Raw genomic sequence first — 19,270 nt, 5'->3', positions numbered from 1 at the left:
AAATACCAGCATATAGAATAAAGGTCGGTGTGTGTGTGTGTGTGTGTGTGTGTGTGTGTGTGTGTGTGTGTAGCGCGTTGAAGGTGGGTGCCGCTGCCGTGTGTGTTGATGTATACAAACCCCCATTCATTGTTGTGTGTGGTGTGACGGAGAGCAGTAGTCTGAGCGGTGTTCCTATAGAGTCTTTGGTCGTCTCGATAATTGAAAGTAAGTAAAAAAAAATAAAGTTATATTATTTATATTTACTGTGTATATTTTATCACAATTTCAACTCGGATTATTCAACTCTTGATTTCGGATCGTTCTGGGAGTGGTACAAGTTCTCCGTTGGCCAAGTGTCTCACCAAGAGTAATTTGTTTAGGAACTGGGAGGTAGTGTTAAGGTAACCAGTCCTCCCCCCAATAACCGAACCTTACCTATGTTTTGTTAGTTTGGTTTGGTTTGGTTAGGTTAGGTTTGGTTAGGTTCAATGTTTTGTTAATTTACACTCAGTTTGGTTATAGTTCGTTTATTTTTTTTTCTTTTTTAATTAAGGTGAAATTTAGATATACTGTATGTTCAGTGTTACGATATTTCAGCTTTTTTTTATTATATATCGATAATATTTTACCTTATAAATGTCACGAGCAGCGGGGATTATTTCGACATTGCGGTAATTTAAATATTTATATATTTTTTTCTCGAAAGTTTATGCTGGTCAGTATAAAGACGACCGAACAACCATAAACCTAACCTAACCTATCCTAACCTAATCCAACCTATTCTAACCCAACCTAACCCAACCCAACCCAACCCAACCTGAGCTAACCTAACCAATACCAGGACAGATTTATCTTGTGTAGCCAAACAGTCCGTCACGTGTTATGGGATGATAAAAAAGTGAAAATTTCAAGAGTGTATTTAGCCAGATTAATACAAAAACAAAGTAAACAACAACATTATTGATGATTATTCCTAAAACGTGTAACAGGATCGAGTTTCACAGTGGCAGTGGTCAGTGTGTTTACTTTACGGAGTCGCTGTGTAATTCTCCAGTTATGAAGTTAAAGAGAATGACTCCAGTTGTGTGTGTGTGTGTGTGTGTGTGTGTGTGTGTGTGTGTGATATTAATAATTATAATAATAATAACGGTTTATTGAAAGTTTGCAGCCCGAAGGCTGAAAATATACATTGGACATAAATGACTTATTACATACATTGGTGGTTTAACAAAGCCTTCATTAGAGAAAGGAAGGAACATACAGAACATACAGATTAATGTTTACACACGAGATCATGAGCTGAGGTGTTGAACGCAGACACGTAGTGTAGTAACTCCCTCACAGATTGTGTTATGAGGCCTGATGATGTAGTACCTCACAGATGGTGTTACGAGGCCTGATGATGTAGTAATTCCCTCACAGATGGTGTTATGGGCCTGATGAAGTAGTAATTCCCCACAGATTGTGTTATGAGGGCCTGATGAAGTAGTAATTCCTCACAGATTGTGTTATGAGGGCCTGATGGTAGTACCTCACAGATTGTGTTATGAGGGGCCTGATGAAGTAGTAATTCCAGATTGTGTTATGAGGGGCCTGATGAAGTAGTAATTCCTCACAGATTGTGTTATGAGGGCCTGATGAATTGTAATTCTCACAGATGGTGTTATGAGGGGCCTGATGAAGTAGTAATTCCCTCACAGATTGTGTTATGAGGCCTGATGAAGTAGGAATTTCACAGATTGTGTTATGAGGGCCTGATGAAGTAGTAATTCTCACAGATTGTGTTATGAGGGGCCTGATGAATTAGTAATTCTCACAGATGGTGTTAGTGAGGGGCCTGATGAAGTAGTAATTCCTCTCAGATGGTGTTATGAGGGGCCTGATGAGGTAGTACCCCTCACAGATGGTGTTATGAGGGCCTGATGAAGTAGTAATTTCACAGATTGTGTTATGAGGGGCCTGATGAAGTAGTAATCCCTCACAGATGGTGTTATGAGGGGCCTGATAAAGTAGTAATTTCACAGATTGTGTTATGAGGGCCTGATGAATTAGTAACCCTCACAGATGGTGTTATGAGGGGCCTGATGAAGTAGTAATTTCACAGATTGTGTTATGAGGGGCTGATGAAGTAGTAATTCCTCACAGATGGTGTTATGAGGGGCCTGATGATGTAGTACCTCACAGATGGTGTTATGAGGGCCTGATGAAGTAGTAATTCCTCACAGATTGTGTTATGAGGGCCTGATGAAGTAGTAATCCCTCACAGATGGTGTTATGAGGGGCCTGATGATGTAGTAATTCCTCACAGATGGTGTTATGAGGGCCTGATGAAGTAGTAATTCCTCACAGATTGTGTGAGGGGCCTGATGAAGTAGTAATCTCACAGATGGTGTTATGAGGGGCCTGATGAAGTAGTAATTCCTCACAGATGGTGTTATGAGGGGCCTGATGAAGTAGTAACCCTCACAGATGGTGTTATGAGGGCCTGATGATGTAGTAATTTCACAGATGGTGTTATGAGGCCTGATGAAGTAGTAATTCCCCACAGATGGTGTTATGAGGCCTGATGATGTAGTAATTCCCTCACAGATGGTGTTATGAGGGGCCTGATGAAGTAGTACCCTCACAGATTGTGTTATGAGGGGCCTGATGAAGTAGTAATTCCCTCACAGATGGTGTTATGAGGGCTGATGATGTAGTAATTCCTCACAGATGGTGTTATGAGGGCCTGATGAAGTAGTAATTCCTCACAGATGGTGTTATGAGGGCCTGATGAAGTGTAATTCTCACAGATTGTGTTATGAGGGCCTGATGAAGTAGTAATTCTCACAGATGGTGTTATGAGGGGCCTGATGAAGTAGTAATTCCTCACAGATGGTGTTATGATTGATTTTGCCGCTTGCAGCGGTTACTTTATTGTGCACCCCACACTCATCCTGTGAGCGGTAGCGCAAAAGGATTACAGAGTAGGGTTACAAAGGGTCATAATAATAACCCCGTTGTCAGGATATTATGGCACTGAAAGTTACACAGTATTTCATTTACATTATTTGTTTAGTTCTATACATAAAGGGTAACTTATTCACAAATGCGTGAGAACAGGCGTGTGAGGCAGTATGTCTGGCCTCACACTTTGTTATTCACATTTACGTGGGAGGTATTCAAGCACATTGCGTATTTGGTTCTGTACATGAGAATTGATATAGTTACTAAGTGCAAAAAAGTGGATACAATCTTAATATGTCGACTATCTTGCCATTAGAGATGAAGTGTTGTGCCATTTCACACACAGTGTGCTTGGACCTGTCCCTAAAAGGTTCTATCTTCACACAGTCGAGGACGTAGTGTTCAAGTGTGTGGCCATATGTATGGCCACACACTTTACATTTAGTTTTGTTTACATCTGCTTGAGGAACATACTGCCAAAGGTACTTATATCCTAACCTTAATCTAGCGGTTACAACATCTTGTAATCTAGTGATCTTTTTACTTGCTCCATATACATGTTTCACTTGATACATCTCATCATGGTAACCTATGGATCGACTAGTGCCTGTTTGCACATGTCTACTTGCGTCAAACTCATCAATAAGTTCTCTCCTAATTACAGTTTTAAGGGTTCTTTTTGACAGACCCAAATTGTATTCAACGGTGTCTTTGTTAGACGCGAGTTTGGCGAGGGCATCAACTCTGTCATGTTTTATGAGGCCTAAGTGAGAGGGGATCCACAACAGTTTGACCCTGACACCCCGGTCAACAAGGCACGCATATTTGTGTCTGGCTTCAGAGACAAGAGCGTGACAACCTGAGTCGAGGGTACCAAGGGCAAGTAGTGAGGATAGAGAGTCAGTGATGATTATGAGGGGCCTGATGTGGTGTGTGTGTGTGTGTGTGTGTGTGTGTGTGATCAAGTTAATTAACCTGGGGTGACTAATATTCATTTCATCCAAAAATCATACCAACTAATTGTCAATATCTATCGGTGTTTATGCAAAGTAATTGTCCACAAGGAAGAGATAATTTGACAAAGAAGTTAACAATTATTATGTTTGTGTGGAGAATGGGATTTACACCTGTATATGCATATATAGTGATATATTCTGTGTTGGTATACTTCCATTTTGCTTTATATCATGAGCGGTGGTTATATCCAGCAGGAAACATAGCACCATAACCTCCCATTATTGAACATATCATGAAAACTGAATAACCGTGAGACGTCGAGGTCACCGCCCACCCCCCCTCACCCCTCACACCCCAAACACCTCCCTACACCCTACTTATACACCCTATGCCCTATTAATACTCCCTCGTGACTCCTCCTACGCCCTACTAACATAACCATACACTTTACTAACACATCCCACACCCTATTTCTACCCCCTGCTCTGTCATCCCCTCACACACACACACACACACACACCCACACACACACACACACACACACACACACACACACACACAGTGGAGTCATCATATTATCAAAGGACACAAAGTTCTCCCATACACATTACATTTCAGTCAGTTATACAGTGTGTAGTGGTGGTGTGAGGCTCAGTATAAAACAGCTTTTATGAGTCTTTGTGTGGTGTTGTGTTGGATCAACTGTGAGTCTGTTTTTTTCATGTTGTGTGATGTGGTGTGGTGTTGTGTGATGTGTGGTGTTGTGTGGTGGTGTTGTGTTGATTCAACTGTGAAGTCTGTTTTTTTAGCTATTTGTGTAGATGTGGTGTTGTGTGGTGTTTATGTTGTGTTGTGTGGTGTGGTGTTGTGTTGGATCAGCTGTGAGAGTCTGTTTTGTGTTGTTGTGGTGTGGTGTGGTGTGTGTGGTGTTGTGTTGTGTTGTGTTGTGTGGTGTGGTGTTGTGTTGGATCAGCTGTGAGAGTCTGTTTTTGTGTTGTGTTGTGTGGTGTGGTGTGGTGTGGTGTGGTGTTGTGTTGGATCAGCTGTGAGAGTTGGATCAGCTGTGAGAGTCTGTTTTTGTGTTGTGTTGTGTTGTGTGGTGTGGTGTTGTGTGGTGTGGTGTGGTGTGGTGTGGTGTGGTGTTGGATCAGCTGTGAGAGTCTGTTTTTTTGTGTTGTGTGGTGTGGTGTGGTGTGGTGTTTGTGTTGTGTTGTGTTGTGTTGGATCAGCTGTAGGAGTCGTGTGTGTTGTGTGGTGTGGTGTGGTGTGGTGTTGGATCAGCTGTGAGAGTCTGTTTTTTTGTGTTGTGTGGTGTGGTGTGGTGTGGTGTGGTGTTGTGTAGTGTTGTGTTGGATCAGCTGTAGGAGTCGTGTCGTGTTGTGTTGCGTTGCGTCGTGACAGCAGTGTATGACCAACGCTGACGAGGCTGTAGCAGACCATAAGAGAGATTAAAGGTCATAAATTAGGCTAATTTGTTCACTTATATAATAAAAAAACACAAAGTTGATCAGGATAATATTGTCAAAGCCGAGGAATTAGCAATAGCAAAAATAGTTGGTGGAATTATTCAACTGTATCTACACTCTGATTATAATTATCGTAGGAGCTCTAATATTCGTAAATAAACCATGTCATCACAGGGTTACAGTACAGGGTGAGGAAATAAAGGGACATGATCAGTGGACTGGTAAGGAAAAATAATGAGTACAGCCAGAACAAAGTCTATCCGAACACCTTCACAAGTTCAGCTCACAATGACACAGAGAGAAGAGCACTGATACATCCCTGAGACGCCTTAAAGCCCAGTTAAAGGCATCGAGTCACAACGGAGATGGAGTGTGATGGGTGACGTGTAGTGGGAGGGGGGTGAGCACCCATGGGGGAACACGAGGAATGTGCACGCGAGAACAGTGAGTCAACCAGCACCTCCCCACCGTCCTAGGCGGAGTATAAACACAGTGTACCTTAACTGACCCCGCCTCCGCCCCCGCCCTTAATGGTACAGTACAGCGGGTAGAGTAAATGAGGCACTGTGACGGGTTCAAATTCATTAATCATTTGGGAGTCTTAATAAACCTGGTAGTTAAAAATCATTCTTAATTGTGTCCCTCGGCCAAGGATACATCTGTGGTGCCAGTAGATGACCGCCCCGCTATAGGCCACAGCTGTAAGTTAAAGAAGCTGTCATTACAGAAAACTTTCAGAGTTAATTTCTGTGGGGAAAGTTAAACTCTTGAAATAACTTACAAGACAATGTTGTGACAGCACTAAGTGTCACTTCTTAAAAGTCCAGACTTGACAAACACTCACACATGTTCAGCAACACTCCCACGTCATGTTGAAGTGTACCGTCACTTGTTTCAGCTGTAGTGTTGCTGTATTTGTAGAACACTTCGCGCTCTCACTACAACTACTGTAGCTAGCTTATACGGGTATGTCTCCATACTGTCAACCACGCTACTTGCAACTGTTCAACGGAGAACCATCCCTGACCACTTACTGGAGGAGGACCATCCCTGACCACTCAGCAGAGGAGGACCATCCCTGACCACTCACTGGAGGAGGACCACCCCTGACCACTCACTAGAGGAGGACCATCCCTGACCACTCACTAGAGGAGGACCACCCCTGACCACTCAGTAGAGGAGGACCATCCCTGACCACTCACTAGAGGAGGACTTCTCATACATCCAAATCTTAATATATCTATATAAACCCTGAGAGCTAAAAATTGCTATCCGTAAATCGTCTCTGTAACATGAAATCATAATCATAAAAAAAACATAAGTGTTGTTCCATAAAGAATGTCAAGAAGCCTTAGGTTAGTGTTTTAGACAGTGTTGTTGGGAGAAACACTAAGACGGGCATCACGGGACACACATTGTTATAATTATGTGAACCTGAATAACCGGATAGCTATTCTGAATGTTATGAAACACAATCACACGCACAAAAGGAGGGGAAGTGGAGGTGTGTCACGCTGTTGATCTAATGACATCCGCCCACACAAAGACCTGCCAGTACACCCCAAAATAATGCCCTACTGCACAGTCACGCTACCATCACCCCTGCGTACACACGGGGTGGTGTAACACGTACACTGAGTGCTTGAGTACCCCCGTATATACACCGAATGCTGTAACACCTTTGTATATACTGAGTGGCGCACCATCTCTGTGTACATAGTGTGCTGTCATGTACATAAACGTGTTTTTGTCTCTGCTTAACACGACTCAAACATGGGGTTTAACTTACAGGCAGGTGGTAGAGGATGTGACCCCCCCCCCTCTCTCTCTCTCTCTCTCTCATTACATATCTCGTTTTATACTATGTTAGTGGTTTGTGTTGTTACCCAGTCCGTCACGGTGTTTGTTACCCAGTCCGTCACGGTGTTTGTGTTGTCATCGAGTCAGTTCATATATCCAGATACTGTAATGGGTAAGGACTGTGGTTGGGAAGGTGCCATCAACCGTGCTCTCTCTCTCTCTCTCTCTCTCTCTCTCTCTCTCTCTCTCTCTCTCTCTCTCTCTCTCCAACCTGACCACAACACCGCCGTACTCTGAGTGATTTCCCCCACAGTGTAGCTAGCCATTGACGAAACTCCTCTACCTACCTGGACCAATAGAGTTAACATGTGTTTTCCCGCGTCACAGTCATCAGTCTTGATTGGTTAACTCCATGACCTGCCCTGACCAATAGAGATAACACCTGTTTTCCCTCAACCATACAGAAGGAAGCTCACTCTCTGCCTGTGCCACTATCATTAATAAATCACTTAGATACTGTGATAAAATCTAACCTAATATAGTGTTATTCAGTATTCGCTTACGTAACCTTCACTTATATGGCTCTAGCCGAACACCGTATGTCAACAGTAACGCAGATTTAGGATTGCAGTACAGATTTCCAGATCAAAATCGTCCCGACCCGACCCGACCCAACCCAACCCAACCCAACCAACTCAACCCAACCTAACCCAACCCAACCCAACCCACACATGACTAGCACCCATTATAACTGACCCCAGGAAGGGTCATGGAATAGTGACCGAAACCCGAATCCTGTCCTGGTTCCATCTGATGACCCCACGTTTGTTATTTAGCATGTGATTGTTCTACTAGTGTCTATGTTAACTCCAGGTTGTAATGTCTATTGGCTTTGTGGCTTTGTAAGATTCCCTTTCTATTATTCAGTAAATGTGTTATTAATACATTATTGCAATAGATCCCACTGAACCAGGGACTCGGGTATACATGTAAGTTGGTACCTGTCTTAATAGGTAACACGATTTGTATTACAGGTAACATTATGGTGAGAGGCGTGGCGCGTTGCTGGCTGTGTGTGGGCGTGTTGGTGCTGATGACGGTTGCGGTCAGCCAGGCAGAGACGAAGCAGAAGGCCACCAACCCCTGCAAGTACACCAAACATCTCCCCACCAAGAAGAGGAAACTATGTCATGGTGAGTACCGTGGACCCCCCTTCAAATACAGGTGTGTGCCCCTCAAATACTGGTGTGTGCCCCTCAAATACTGGTGTGTGCCCCTCAAATACTGGTGTGTGCCCCTCAAATACAGGTGTGTGCCCTTCAAATACTGGTGTGCCCCTCAAATACTGGTGTGTGCCCCTCAAATACTGGTGTGTGCCCCTCAAATACTGGTGTGTGCCCCTCAAATACTGGTGTGTGCCCCTCAAATACAGGTGTGCCCCTCAAATACAGGTGTGCGCCCCTCATACAGGTGTACTCCAAAGGACACTTATCAATTAACGTGTTTATGCCTCACAGGGTTGGAGATGCTGAGAGCGGCGTCGACCGGGGAGAAGAAAATAGTGCAGGAGCTGTTGAATCAGACTGAAACAACGTACCTGCTAGCCTACACGGAGAGGGAAGGTACTGTGGTGTGGTCTCTCTCTCTCTCTCTCTCTCTCTCTCTCTCTCTCTCTCTCTCTCTCTCTCTCTCTCTCTCTCTCTCTCAGCCTCTCTCTCTCTCTCTCTCTCTCTCTCTCTCTCTCTCACGTACAGTAATACAGCCTCTCTCTCTCTCTCTCTCTCTCTCTCTCACGTACAGCAATACAGCCTCTCTCTCTCTCTCTCCACGTACAGTAATACAGCCTCTCTCTCTCTCTCTCTACATACAGGGTGGCGCAGGGGATTCACGGCGCTGTTGTTGGCCGCAGAGAACAACCATACTGAGGTGGCCAAACTGCTGGTAGATTATGGCTCCGACGTCAACCACACCAGCAGCGCCAGTACGTGCTGCCTCATCTAGTTCACCTACCTCACCTAGTTCACCTACCTCACCTAGTTCACCTACCTCATCTAGTTCACCTACCTCATCTAGTTCACCTATCTCACCTAGTTCACCTACCTCATCTAGCTCACCTACCTGTAGTTATTTCACTTCACCTAGCGCAGGACTCACCTAGACCTCTCTTAGGTGTCGCTCAGGCTACCTACAGTAGTTCGTGTTGAAAATCTCAGAACAGGTTTTATTGTTTCATGTTAACGTTTATATAATGGTTAGGTTGTATCACATGAAGATTAGTCTCCCCACCCACTTTATATCACTTTAAGATCAACAACCTAACCTAACCTAACCTAACCTATCCTAGTTTAACCTAACCTAAGCGTTGGGGGAGTTTAATCATCAGGTAAACTAAAGCTGGGGTGGCTAATCTTTAGGTAACTAGAGGTGATATTTTTTTAAACGAATTTGATGTGTGTGTTTGTTTGTGGGTTGACAGAGTTCACAGTTGTCTACCTGATGGCGGAGAACGGCGCCCTGGACACACTCAAGCTCGTCCTTAACCTTTCTGCCGTAGCTGACGTCAAAACCAGCTTCGGTAAGTATCAGGGAGAGAGAGGGGCTGAGATTTTTGTGCCAGTATTGTAGTAGTTCAGTTGATGCTAAGTGTGTGTGTGTGTGTGTGTGTGTTGCGGTATAGGTAGTGTACGGTAATGTGTGCCTGGGTATCACAGTGTCTTCCTCATGGCAGGGCTGTCGCCTCTGCTGATTGGCGCGTGGAATGGGTACTCGGGCGTGGTGAAAGCGTTGTTGGGGGTCGGCGCTAACCCTGATGTGAAAACTCCATTGACACGTAAGTAAGAGAGACAGAGAGAGACGGGGGGGGGGGGTTAGGCAGAGCTAGCTGGCCCAAGTGTAAATAATTACGACTATTACTCATATGTAAGGTGTTAGGAATCCGCTGTTATTTACTACACTATGGTAATGTTGGTGTGCTACAGGGTGAGTTACTAGTCCATGGTTCATTGAAAATCAGACAGACCTGGATTACATTTTCACTATGGTCACCATTGTGTGTTTTCACCGCCTCCAATCGTAGGTGTGCACAGTTACGCGGTTTTTTCCTTGAATTTGTAGCTTTTTGTGGCTGGTGTGCAAAACCTTCATGTTTGTAAAGCCCCCCAAATGAAAGTAATCGTGAGGGTTATTTGTGCTGCCAGGCTGCCACTCACACACATTACACTGACACCGAATTACTCACCTGTTGGTTGGACAGCCTGGTACTGTTAACACGTGTACCTCTGCCAGCACTGAGCTAAAGGACCTGATACCTTTAACTTTTATCATCTTCACCAAAAGCTCGGCTCGTTAGCCGCTTGGGCGATCGGTCACGTCTCTGTTATGCACTGTTGGCAAGTACTGGGCATGCACCGGCTCCTGAATGTACCTGAACCTGCTCGTGTTGGTCAAGTCTTGTCTTGAAAGAGCTCACACTCGATGCCGTCACAACACTTTCTGGTGGAGTCTTCCAAGAGCTCACAACTCTTACTCCGAAAAAGTTTGCCCTCACAGTTTTCCGGACTTGCGGCTTCTTCAATCTTGAGCTGTGACCCCTTGTGGGGCGAGCGTCTGCCAGCTCCAAGTAAGGACACTCGACTGAGTAGTGCCCCTTGAGATGCTTATACACCTCAATTAGGTCGCCCCTTGCCCGTCTGTAGAATAAGCTAGGCAAGTTCAGGCGCTCCAATCTCTCAGGGTAGTTGAGGTGCCGAAGTGCAGGCATCAGTCTGGTGGCCCTCCTTTGAACATTTTCAACCAACTGACAGTCCCTAGCATATCTCGGGAACCAGACGGGGTGACAGTACTCCAGGGGGGGAAGCACTTCACTCTTGAAGATCGTTACGAGGGACGGACCGTCTAGATATCTGAACGACCTTCATATTAGACCCAATAATTTATTTGCCTGATTTACCTTCTTCTCACAATGGAACTGTACTGTTTATTAGAGAACTGGACAAAAGACTGGTAGCAGCGGGTGAGTGAGGAGATAAAGTAGAGTGGAATATTAAACAAGGGAAGAATATTAGTGGTGGTATAACACTATAAATTATACCCAAGTAAACTGTCATACATTTTACATAGTACAGTACTAATAATTATAGTGATTTGGATAACGTACGAGTAATGAACATTCTATTTATAGTACCTGTGTTGTATTGTGCTCTGCTGTGCTGTGTACCACGATACTGTATATGTTTTTGTTTATATTTCTAAGGAAAGTGTCTTCATTTATTCCAATAACCTCTTTGTTGCTTCTGCTGCTGCTGTGGGTGACGGCAGTGTACTCGCCGCTGTACATGGCGGCCAAGGCTGGTGACAAGACTATGGCGAACTATCTCCTGTCTGCCAGAGCTGACATCAACGTCGTCACCTCCTGGGGTAGGTTCTTGTGGTATAGAGAACTGAATTTATGGGACAAGGGATGTCTCATGTGTGAGGATCTTTACACACCCATTTAATATATTCTAACTAGAACTTCACAACACCACTAATACCACTACCACCACCAGTGTTACTAACGCTATCTTGGTTGGTCAGGGGTGACAGCACTGATGACGGCGATCGTGTGGGGTCATGAGGAGGTGGCGAAGCTGCTGTTGGACAAGGGTGCTGACCCGAACCTTGCAGAGAAGGACGGTGAGTGTATAGCCGCTTATGTAGAGTAGTAGATATATAGCTCCTGATGTAGAGCAGTAGATGTATAGCCCCTGATGTAGAGCAGTAGATGTATAGCTCCTGATGTAGAGCAGTAGATGTATAGCTCCTGATGTAGAGCAGTAGATGTATAGCTCCTGATGTAGAGTAGTAGATGTATAGCTCCTGATGTAGAGCAGTAGATGTATAGCTCCTGATGTAGAGTAGTAGATGTATAGCTCCTGATGTAGAGTAGTAGATGTATAGCTCCTGATGTAGAGCAGTAGATGTATAGCCCCTGATGTAAAGTAGTAGATGTATAGCTCCTGATGTAGAGCAGTAGATGTATAGCTCCTGATGTAGAGCAGTAGATGTATAGCCCCTGATGTAGAGTAGTAGATGTATAGCTCCTGATGTAGAGTAGTAGATGTATAGCTCCTGATGTAGAGTAGTAGATGTATAGCTCCTGATGTAGAGCAGTAGATGTATAGCCCTGATGCGTAGATGTATAGCTCCTGATGTAGAGTAGTAAATGTATAGCTCCTGATGTAGAGCAGTAGATGTATAGCCCCTGATGTAAAGTAGTAGATGTATAGCTCCTGATGTAGAGTAGTAGATGTATAGCTCCTGATGTAGAGCAGTAGATGTATAGCCCCTGATGTAAAGTAGTAGATGTATAGCTCCTGATGTAGAGCAGTAGATGTATAGCTCCTGATGTAGAGCAGTAGATGTATAGCCCCTGATGTAAAGTAGTAGATGTATAGCTCCTGATGTAGAGTAGTAGATGTATAGCTCCTGATGTAGAGTAGTAGATGTATAGCTCCTGATGTAGAGCAGTAGATGTATAGCTCCTGATGTAGAGCAGTAGATGTATAGCTCCTGATGTAGAGTAGTAGATGTATAGCTCCTGATGTAGAGTAGTAGATGTATAGCTCCTGATGTAGAGCAGTAGATGTATAGCTCCTGATGTAGAGTAGTAGATGGTGAATGATTGATAAAAATATAAGTAGATTAAAAGTATGATAAGTAGTAGACAAAGTTTGAATGGACGAAGGAAAATATAAATACAGTATTAAGTATAATATTACCTGGGTTATGTTAGGTTAGGTTAGGTTTTGGAGGTGAGGTGACCCCTGTTAGTTAATCTTCCTGTATCTCTCATTAAGTAAAATAAACAACGTACGGTAAGCCTCTGAAAATATTAGCAGCCTAAGTGGCAATAGGTTTTGTGTAGGCACTGTTCCTAATCGAAGTTAACCTAAGCTATGTTAACTTAAGCCAGTGTAACCTAACCTAACCTATGTATAGTCAGTGTAATGTAACCTAAGCTAAGCTATGTTAACGTAAGTCAATTTAACGTAACCTACCTTATATTAATGTTCTTTATGTGATTGCGTCTCTCCGGCAGGGTTTACCGCGCTGCACAAAGCCGCCTACTACCGCCACCCCAACATCGTCACCTTCCTGCTAGCCAAAAACGCTCGCCTCGACGCCACTGACAATCTGGGTGAATGTCCAGCTCTTACTAGTGTATTGTTTGTTGTGTCTTGGGCAAACCTTACACCATCTTTTGTTGTTAGTGTTGTGGGGGGGGGGGGGCAGCGTTGATATTTTGTGCTCTCTGGATACTTATTAAATTCCATGTACATTATTTAGTTTGTGTTCTTTTTTGGTAGCCTATGTATTTTTTATTTGCTTTCTCCGTCAAACAGCTTAGCTACTGTACTTTCTTTTATGTGGTTTGAAATATATTCTTCAAACACAGACCAGAGGTGAGGAGAAAGGAAAAATATGAAAATGTGGAGAGAAAGGGGGCAAAATGACGGAACAAAATGTTGAAAAAGAGAATTGATTATACAGCAGTTGAATTTGTTTCTGAGAGACATGACCAAAAAAGGTGTTATGTGATAGGTTAGCCGACGAAGGGTTGATCTTACAACCAGAAGGAGAAAGCGAGCTAATATAAACTGTGGTTAATAATTATCTTCGTCACTAAGCACTAGAAGAGGCGCCGATACAGCCATCACAGGGGAATAATGTTACTTGTTCTTTAATACTCTAATCTATACGTCACTCATATTTATGTTCAAATTATAATGATTGTACTTGTGGTGGTGTTCAGGCATGACGCCCCTCCACTACTGCATGGTACCGAGGGAAGATGAGGTGGAGGCAGGACAGAAGGCGATCATCAAGAAGAAGGCGGAACTCATTCGTCTGCTGCTGGAGAAGTGTCCCGACCCGACCATAACCGATGTCACAGGTACTGTTCCTGTTAGTACAGTGCAGTACAGAACACCCAGATGGTGCGCCTTAGTTGTACAGTACAGTATTTATCAAGCAGTATAGTATCTGCTTTATTTAGGCAGGTTTATCCTTTAGATAAATTAATCTTTCCATTTTTTTTCCTGTTGACACTAAGCATTGATGTGTAATTCAGTTTTAGCTTAATAGGCTGTTAATTTAGTCACCTTCAGTCCTGTGTTGCTTCAGAATAAGCAAGGTGCACTTACACTTAAAGATGATAGATTTAGTTTTACCTGCATTTAGTTCAATATATTTAATTACATTGATTTATTCCAATAGCAACAGTGACACTATCCCACCTTTAACATTAGACTGACATACTTTGTGTTCTCCGGCAGGCAAAACAGCGCTGGACCTGGCTAAGATGAGCAACTCAACCGAGCTCCAAACTCTCCTGGAAGGTACGTCATCATCATCATCATCATCATCATCATCATCATCATCATCATCATCATTACTCGATGAAGGCCATCACAGTGTGTCATAATCTTCACCAGTGTCATCATTAGCTCCTTTAAACCTTCTCTATCCATTTTGTGCTGTAGAATTTCCTGAGTTTATCAATACTTTTTCTGGATTTTTCCCGTCTCTTGGTATCCAGTTAAAATTTTTCATAAAAGTCACTCGGCAATTGCAAGTTTTCACGATCATTAAGTTGAGTTTATGAAATTTTCACACATGTAACTACTGTACTGTCTGAATCTGTCAGTGTTCGCTGAAAATTATTATTAGTTTTTCATTATTCAAGTATGTACAATTTTAATCCAGCCTAAAAAAAATGGGTCAATCACAACACGTCATACAGATGTCATAGATGGAGGTTGTCCCATTCTCTTAAGTCTCCATAATAATAATCAGATAGCAGTGTAACTATCTGATAAATTTGCTTGCCACCGCCTTTTTCCACCGACCACTGACAGACAACCTTACACTGTGCTCAAAGTATTCATGTGGGAGTTCCTTTGGTCTTAGCAATGTCTTTATTTGTATTTCTTCTTTTTCTTATTATTTTTATTATTATTTTCGTATTACTATTTTCGTGAGTGTTATACTGTACGTGATCTTGCAGGTTATAACCGCAGCAACTGTAACTAGTTTACGTCCACACTGCAGACCAGAAGGTATGTGTCCCGTCAACATCTACACATACTATTATTATTATTATTATTATTATTATTATTATTATTATTATTATTATTATTATTGTTGTTGTTTTTGTTATTATTAGTGTGTGTGTGTGTGTGTGTGTGTGATACAATCTTACCAATAGTTTACAGCTGGTCGGCTCCTACAATAGCTCAGCCCTACACAGTTTGGGTCACCATTAGTCAGTCTAGGATCATCCATAATTATTAACTGATAACTCAAACATTTTTCAGAGGTGAGAGAGCTGACTGTGTCGACCATACTGAGATTTCACCAGGAATCTCTGAGCGACGCTTCATTTCTTTACATCAACTCTCACTGGGCCACATGTTTGAATTTTTTTTTGGGGGGGTGGGGTGGGGAGGGGTGATAAGATAGGGGGGGGCACAGACCAGGAGGCGTGTGTCCCACTGAAAGCTAAATTTCATCAAACATTACGTAAGAACATAAGATAAATGGAATTGGCCCCTATAAGGCAACTCCTGTTCACACCCAACCATTATCATTCACATATTTGTCTAACTTACATTTTGAATTTGTTATTTCTGAACAAATAACTGTTGAAAGTGTTCACCTTGAAATAGCCCAAATTAGTTCACTCTGTGGTTCCTGTGTTAAAGAGGTTTACAAGGTTGCATCTAAGTGGTGGTATATTGCCTTTTAATACTACAAAGTGCCTCTTGACTGTGTCCCCCACCTGTCTCGCTCACCTTGTAATGGCTCACTGTCAAGCTGTAGATCCACCAGTGTGTATAAATGTGTATACGTACCTGTTTATATACAAGCTGTATTATGTAAAAAGCTAATGTTAATGATACCACTCCACAGATGTTCCTCAAAATATTGGAAGGAAAAATGACTTCAGAATTACACAATGACTCTATTTACGGATTCTGAAATATTTGTGCCTCAACTTTATTACCCAGAATTACGAAGACAAGATGAAGGTTGTTTTTGTAGAATATCTGTGTAATCTTGACGTCATTTTTGATGTCTTGTTCATGTCTTAATTAAATGAGGCACTTATGAGGGAAATTCTGCAGAGGTTCAAAGACTGGAGATGTGAAGGACGCGTCTCACTAGATCACATAACCTATACAGTGCTCGTAAAGTGGTGGGTAAAAATGGGTATGAGTAATGCGCTGAGACTACCGTAACGAATTAAGAGGAAACACAGGTGGATAAGGTTGACTCTCATCGACATGTTTAGTTTGTTGTCACATCTCCAGCTGGGGGGAATACTCTGTGTTCACACCTCTCAGTCTCTGGGAATAATATAATAAGGTATTTTCTCTGCAACAGTTTAACTTGTATGTTGTTAATTGAAATAATGTAGGTTAAGGTCTCTTGTATATTGTGGTTTCTGTGTTATTATCGTAGAGCTGAATTAAAATAATTAAAGTATCTACTTAAATAGCAGAGAAAGCATTTAAGTATTAAAGTAACCATTTCAGTGTGTGATAAAGTAGATATTTCAGGTAAAAAAAAAGCATACATTTAAATGTATAAAAGTAGGTATTTTAAGGAGGGAATAAAGTGTGTACAGTACTTTTAAGTAATAAAGTTGCTACAGTACTTTTAAGTAATAATACAACCATTTAATTGATAAAGAATGCATTCATTTAATTACAGTAATAAGTTGGAAATTTAAGTCACCAACAGTATATACGACCAGTAACTACCACCTGACGTTCGGTCCAAATTCTTCTGATATTCGTAAGTTAAATCCCTTCCCCTTCCCACCCCACCCCTCCCCTCCCGCGATATAAAGAGCCCATCTTACACCAAGCCCCGACACTGAGAAAATGTTCTGTATCAAAATTGCACTGTGATACATAAGCGTATCTACTGTACATGCTGTCTCTTTATCCCCATTGACAATTACCACACAGAAGATTCCCCCAGTTAGTTTAACAAGTTATGGATGCAACGTTTTATTCAGTATTATTTCAATTAGAATACAAACTAGAAATGACAGTAAGTTATCAGGTTTTAGACTGAGAAGAAAAACTAGGGAAGGTGTCTCTGGTCTGACAGCTTAAGTGAAGAGGTTTATATGTTCAAAGAAATTCGGATCTCGTGAAGATTAGAAACCCAGCTTATTTCACCTCATGATTAAACACCCTAATGGTAATGAAATAAGCAGAGGTTTCTTATTTACCTAATGGCCACCCACTAGAGTTGACCATACCACAGAAAAAAGGCCCAGCCAGTGGCCTGTGTTCTTGAAAATTATACAAGGGCTATTTTGAAGACCGGTACTGTACTGTTCGTGTTCACAGCTGGGCTGGGAGACCGTTCCACACGTCTCCCACCTTCAGGAGATCCCAAATTTGTATATCATGTGTGCATTAGGAAAATCAACTTGTATCTATTAGTAAGAACAATGTATCTCTTGATAAGAATTCTATATCTGTCAACAAGAAATGTTTTTTATTAATAAGTACCAAGTATTTCTCTGATATAAACCATGTATATATTAATAAGAACTTTGTAATGTATTAATACGAAAAGTATATCACTTATTAAGAACAATGTATCTATAAATATATATATATATATATATATATATATATATATATATATATATATATATATATATATATATATATATATATATATATATATATATATATATATATATATATATATATATATATATGCTGTATATAGGAACCATATATCCGTCAGTAAGAACCATATATTGTAATATGAACCACATTGTGCCCATTAATAAAAATCATTCAATGTATCTCTCAATAGGGATGCTGTGGCTGAGTGCCTTCTATCATTCAGGCCTCTTTTGCACACCCAGGGCGCACATCCCAGTCCACCCAACTGTGATTGAGTGCCTAACTTCACATTTGTGAAAGTGAATGTCGAATGCAATGCCAGTCACACTGTCTCCTTGTATATTGAAAGCTCAAGAATTCAGTAGACCTCAACCTTAAAGGTATGATCAATAAATTTGAGGTTAGTTAGACCGATCTTATTACTTCTCCCGGAAAACTGATCACACTTAACGTGAGATACATACATGCAGGCAGACAGTAAATGCCGACACATTCTTATGTACTTAGGATTTAGAAAGTTATCAACAATACACTGGACATTGAAGGTCATAACAAAGTAATAAAAGAATGGTTGACTGCCCGAACAGCCAGCAAGCTGTGATACATAAAAATCACTGTTCACATCCCCAAACAGAATTAAGTGATTATCTGCAGAAACATTCAAGATCACAAAATCATCTGAGAGTTTGCTAAATTTCCTCCAACAGTGAAGAATATGGCTGGATTATTGAAATGAATCACTCTTACTTCTTAGCAGTTTCACACTAGCCATGATGTTCAGTGATCTACTTCAAGCAAACCCCAGCAACTTATAACAATATTATTGGGAGTTAGATCCCTGACAGTGGATGACACACCTAGCAAGACTCGTGAGACTCTTATCAGAGATATATATTCAACTTTTATCTTTACATCATGAAGCCATCCCTTACACCTGGAGGTTGATAACATTTGTCTTATAGAGCCGGAATAAGGTACAGCTATGGTAATTGCATGGTGCTGCTAAAGCGGTGATGCCTTGCTGTACGTACTTATTATATGATCTCCCGAGTCTTACTCAGTACTTGTTAATGGACTCTGCTTAGAAATCTCAAGGGCAACAAGTCATTTCTAACCACACCCTGCAAAATACAATGTACTTAGCAAATGCTGCAGCTTCTGAGAATGGAGGGGGGCCGAAGTTACTACTAAGAGCAGAGACGTTACCGAGAACAAATTCTGGCTTGAATGTTATGTACACTAATACTGACACGTTCCTTGATAAGAGAGAGGAGTTTGAAACACACTGAAGGTGCACCAACCCGATATTGTAGGAGTTGTAGAACTGTTGTACAAGAACAGGAGAATCGACCCAGAGGAATATGAGTTCAGTATTGCTGGATATGACTCATTTACGAACCTTTCTCAAGAAACTTGCAAGAG

General features: G+C 41.9%; 1 protein-coding gene across 1 annotated transcript; it reads left to right on the top strand.

Moving 5' to 3' along the window:
* Nucleotides 1-137: 137 nt before the first annotated feature.
* On the top strand, nucleotides 138-17,702 carry LOC121876541 (ankyrin-3-like). The gene is made up of 13 exons (XM_042381736.1): nucleotides 138-207; nucleotides 8,186-8,344; nucleotides 8,669-8,773; nucleotides 9,022-9,132; nucleotides 9,628-9,726; nucleotides 9,880-9,981; nucleotides 11,469-11,567; nucleotides 11,727-11,825; nucleotides 13,231-13,329; nucleotides 13,945-14,085; nucleotides 14,468-14,530; nucleotides 15,199-15,250; nucleotides 15,509-17,702. Exons 2-12 carry the CDS (start codon nucleotides 8,194-8,196, stop codon nucleotides 15,222-15,224), a joined length of 1,095 nt encoding a protein of 364 aa, XP_042237670.1. The 5' UTR covers nucleotides 138-207; nucleotides 8,186-8,193; the 3' UTR covers nucleotides 15,225-15,250; nucleotides 15,509-17,702.
* The last annotated feature ends 1,568 nt before the right edge of the window (nucleotides 17,703-19,270 follow it).

The sequence above is a fragment of the Homarus americanus genome, unplaced genomic scaffold (assembly GCF_018991925.1).
Source record: "Homarus americanus isolate GMGI-L3 unplaced genomic scaffold, GMGI_Hamer_2.0 scaffold28, whole genome shotgun sequence".
NCBI classification, from domain to species: Eukaryota; Metazoa; Arthropoda; class Malacostraca; order Decapoda; family Nephropidae; genus Homarus; species Homarus americanus.
This window is presented reverse-complemented; position numbering and strand designations above follow the sequence as displayed.